The sequence below is a fragment of the Ziziphus jujuba genome, chromosome 6 (genome assembly GCF_031755915.1).
Source record: "Ziziphus jujuba cultivar Dongzao chromosome 6, ASM3175591v1".
Classification (NCBI taxonomy): Eukaryota; Viridiplantae; Streptophyta; class Magnoliopsida; order Rosales; family Rhamnaceae; genus Ziziphus; species Ziziphus jujuba.
In genome coordinates this window covers 11,244,455-11,249,244 of record NC_083384.1, presented here as the reverse complement: position 1 = coordinate 11,249,244, position 4,790 = coordinate 11,244,455, and the positions used below count along the sequence as shown (strand labels likewise).

General features: G+C 33.8%; 1 protein-coding gene across 2 annotated transcripts; it reads right to left on the bottom strand.

Annotated features, from left to right (window-relative positions):
* Positions 1-505: 505 nt before the first annotated feature.
* Positions 506-3,721, bottom strand: LOC107430837 (uncharacterized). 2 transcript variants are annotated; one of them, XM_016041706.4, is made up of 6 exons: positions 3,459-3,721; positions 3,351-3,379; positions 2,875-3,090; positions 2,715-2,787; positions 1,870-2,035; positions 506-937 (listed from the first exon to the last, which is right to left on the bottom strand). In XM_016041706.4, exons 3-6 carry the CDS (start codon positions 3,038-3,040, stop codon positions 830-832), a joined length of 513 nt encoding a protein of 170 aa, XP_015897192.2. In that variant the 5' UTR covers positions 3,041-3,090; positions 3,351-3,379; positions 3,459-3,721; the 3' UTR covers positions 506-829. The 2 variants fall into 2 exon arrangements, with proteins under 2 accessions (XP_015897192.2, XP_015897191.2); XM_016041705.4 differs by lacking the exon at positions 3,351-3,379 and having other exon boundaries at positions 3,459-3,712.
* Between the last annotated feature and the right edge of the window lie 1,069 nt (positions 3,722-4,790).

Genomic DNA, 4,790 nt, shown 5'->3' with positions numbered 1-4,790 from the left:
TTATGGTTAAAGAAGAGGTGATCAAAAACAAAAACAAAGTAGCAATAGCTTTTATTACCAAAAAAAAAAAAGGAGGAAAAAAAAAGAACAATAGCTTTTTCGACATGACTAACCAGTAAGAAGTGATTTTTTTTTTTTTTTAATGACGTGGAGGTCGGAACTTTGGCTTTATTTGGGACCACAAGTTTCTCAACAATTGGAGCTGCGAGCTTCATTATCAGACTGAATTGGCTTAACGGTTAAAGAAGAGGTGGTCAAAAACAAAAACAAAATAGCAATAGCTTTTATCAGCCCCCCCAAAAAGAAAAAAAAAAAGCAATAGCTTTTTCGACATGACCAACCAGTAAGAGTTTTTTTATTTTTTATTTTATTTTTTTTTTGGTTGGTTTTATGAATGACATAACCAGTAAGAATTGTTGTAAATTGTATAACATATATTTAAGATCACTAAATATGTTTATTATATTATCTGATTTTGTCAGAAAAATAAAGGTCCAAACCAGAATTCAATAATTTATAAGTGCATATTTATTTTCAGAAGATGTTTTCAAACAACCAAAGAACAATTGTTTGTACGCAAAGTATAAATCAACTTATAACAGAGAGAATATAAGGGGATCCATTTTTCTCTTAGTTTAATGTAGCAATCCAACCTGTTAGTTTACAAAGGAAAATCTTTAATACAGAGCCTGCCTGTCAAGGAAAGAATTTGACATCGAGAAAATACCAATCCGATCTTACTATTCTGCCTCTGCAAATGTCCAAAAAAGTTATGAATCAAGAAGAATAATTTTTTTTCCCCCCCCACGAATCTGTAAATGAAGTCCAGCTAGATAGAAGAAATTCTGTCTGTGGGAATTCTTTTCTCCACGGCACCTATTCTCTGAGGAGGCCATACAATGTGGGTCACCCTTCCTTTCACTAAGCCCAATGGAATCTGCCAACAACAGCTTGTTCAAATTTAACCAAATTGTTTAAAAAGAAGATAAATGAATAGCCATACTTTAAGACACCTGCAAATTACAGCACACCACTATTTATCGAAATTAACTCAGTCAACAGTGTAAGGTGCTTATTGCCAATCAAAAATGCAAAAATAAAAAGGAATTAATTGATGCAAGATATGTTTTAAAGTAACTTTTAGAGAGAAAAATCCTACAGAAACCAAATCTTTTCATGGATTCAAATTTTGAATGAGAAAGTTATATGCTTTTTTGACCAATCATTTAAATATAGAACAGCAGTAGTTGGCAGAATAAGTTAGTCACTAGCGTTTGAAGAGAGTCCAAAGTGAAATTGGTGTACTAGCTTTGTTTTTGCAAATCAGTCCATGTATCATCCAATTTTATCCTAATTTCCAAAGGAACACATAATCTAATCTTAGAACACCCACCCTGTTTGTCTACACCATCCTCTCATCATACAAATTAAACGGGGAAAAGAAAATGATTTTTATCCAGCTCTTAAGTAACTATTACTATAGTAATAGATTTTGAACAGAGTGATTTCCCAATAATATTTGAAATGACTATTATTACAGTAATAGATTTTGAACAAGTGATTTTTTCACTTTCCTTGTTTACATAATTTTGCTTAAACATACCGTAAATGAAATGGCTATTTCATCCTCGGACATATTGAAAATTGATAAAGAATATGCCTAACAAAGAATTCCTTTCCCTTTAATTGACTAGTAAAGACGACTACAATGTGCACTAGGTATGAAACTTAAAGAAGGTTTGAGTAATTATTTTAACAAAAATAGGAGGTCTCTGAATTTTTAACATCAAAAGGAATCGCATGAACAATTTCTTTAATCAAATTTTCATCTCTTTTGGGTGAAAAACCAATATGAAAAGGTTAACTTACCGGACCAAAAGAATTTGAATCCATGCTAGAAGATGGATTATCTCCCTCAACCCAGCAATGACCATCTGGAATTCTCAGCACATCAGAGGTATGACGAATTCCAATCCAATCACCAGGTAAGGCAATTACTCTCTTTATGTGCTTCTCCTTGTGATTACTAGGGGAGCTGCATAACATTACAACTACATTAAAACATATAATACTAAAGTTCCTGTCTAACCAAATTAATGTAATGTCCATCCAATTTTTCATTTCCAGGTGATCTTATTATATCATTTTCCTATTTCTCAATGATACTATCCTTTAGGACTTTCAATGATACCTCACCTTCCATAACACTATTGGAGGAACACCTTGATTCAAAACTATGCACCTTTGTCCAGAATGATACAAGTAAATGCTAATTTTCCAATAATCAATTCAAGGTTAACACTTCTTGCAGCCTCTGCTTTGTCAGTATCCCAACAATAATCAACTCACCATTTGAACTTTAAATCTAAGACTAACTGAAAACCAATCAAAGTCATCCTTGAATTCCTTTTTTTTTTTTTTTTTTTTTAATCTGATTCTCATTTTATTGGGTGAATATTTTTATCCAACTAGCAAAATATATAGCCCAGGGTACAAGCCAGCTATAAACTATTTTGAAACTCCAATCACATTTTTTCCATTAGCCGTTATACTACAAGTGAATCGCTTCTATCACATTTTCTTTTTCTTTTTTTTTTTTGGTTTTTTTTTTTTTTTTTTTTTAAACTGTAAACTGTGTATAAGCAATTTTTTATATACCAAAGACGGCATTAACAGTGCAGAAATACAAAGCAGCATTAAGCAAAAAGGATTACCTGAAAACAACCACATCACCATGTGAAAATTTGTACTTCATGAGACACGTTTTCTCAACCAAAACATAGTCATCTGCAACCAAAACAATCAGACAACAAAACATACAAAAATAAAAATATGAAGGCAAACATCCTTTGAAATCTGTGAAACATAATTTACCAGTTGTCAATCCCATCAAAGAACTGATGCTGGGATTGAATGTAGGGGACATAGAGGCACCACGAACTGGAGAAACACTTGCAAAGCTATCTGAAACAGTAAGCCCTACGAGCCCAAGCGTGAAAAGTTTCTTGGTATACTTCCACAATATATTCCCAGATGCCATTTTCCAGGCATCAACAAGGTGTTTGCATGTGACGTTTAAAACAGAACCATCTGTTCAAATTAATCATCAATGTTTAAGAAAGAAAACATAGAAGAAGATATTTTTAAATTTCGAACTTGGTAATTGCCATAAGACATAAAGTTCCCAAATCCTAAAGCAATAAAATAGCCAAAAAAAAAAAAAAAAAAAAAGAGAGAGAGAGAGAGAGAAAGTATCTAACAGACAAATTATCAAACATCTTATACACAAAAACTTGAGCAGTAGTAAATAGAAAAAAGTCTCGCTTAAATGAGATTCAATGTTAGCATACTTGCTGCGCTAAAGAGCCTGGACCATCCACTACAAAATAAAAGGTCGGAAAAATCTTAATTTTACTGTTTGGACAAAATAAAAACGAGATTAAATTTGTGATTTATACCGAAACAATCAATAGTGTGGGCTTGGCTTCCGAAGTGGGGTGTGGTTGTACTTGCAGAGCAGGTCCAAGTGAAGTGACGGTGCGTCTACGCTGGAGTTGGCGCATAGGCGGGAATGTTTGAGGTTCGGTCTTTGTCGTTGGTGGGTTCAGCTTTTTATACGGCTTCCTATGGGCATGGCTTAATTCGCTCGCGCCGCCCTGCTGGTTGTGGCTGGCGTATGTGATCGACCATGCCTATTTATTTAAAGTTATTCGTTTCACCGTTTGGGGTTATTTTTATTTATTTATTGTTTTCATATAAATAAATTACACACCACTTAAATTACACACGTCTCTTCTAATTACATGCTTTTGCTAACATAGGCAAAGTCACCTGGTAAATTTTGATTTGATTACATAAAATATGTTAATCGGATGGTGTTAAATAATTGTTGTCTATTATAAGGTGCAATGTCGTCCATGATAACATTTTTATACAATTATGGTATATGTATTATTTTTTCTCCTGAAAAAAAAAATATGTGTACATATATTGGGGTTAACCATAGCTACTTCTACATTTTTTTTTTTTTTTTGGTAAATAGAAATTCATTGCACAAGGCAAAAAAAACCTCCCAGAAGCGGGAGGGAGTTACACAAAGAGATCATTTCCGAGAATATCAGAGGCAATTAAATCCTGGATATCCCCTGGAAGAGCATCAAAATTACAACTGGAAAAATTAAAAAAAACATTCCAAGCTGAAGAGATTTCTTAGCCAACAAGTCAGCAACCCTATTGGAATTTCTAAAATTCCAATTCAAGCACCACCCTTCCTTCTCGAAAACATCTTTGAGAAAAACCAGATCATATCTAGTATCCCACTCCGAAGGGTCTTCTGAGGAAGAAACGATGTTAACCAAACTACTACAGTCCGAAGACCCAAGTAACTGAATCCACTTCCTCCTTAAAGCCTCTATAGCTGCCCAGGAGATAGCTTTAACTTATGCTTCAAAGGGGGAACCACAATAAATGACCTTAGAAGCCAAACAAATAGTCTTCCCTTTCCAGTCTCTCACAATAAAGGCAATCCCAGCTTGTCCATTGTAGAAAGCAGCATCTGTATTAACTTTCCACCATCCAAAAGGAGGAGTTGACCAAAATTCCTTGGTTTTTTCAGGATGCTCACTGATTAACCTATTCAGGAAAAGAAACTCATCGACCATCTGATTGAAACATAGCACAAAGTCTTGGTTTAGGTTGAGATTGGTGAAAATCATATCATTTCTATACTTCCACACAAAATAGAGCAACGAAGATAAGAAAATAGAGAGAGAGTTCTTATCCAAATTCTG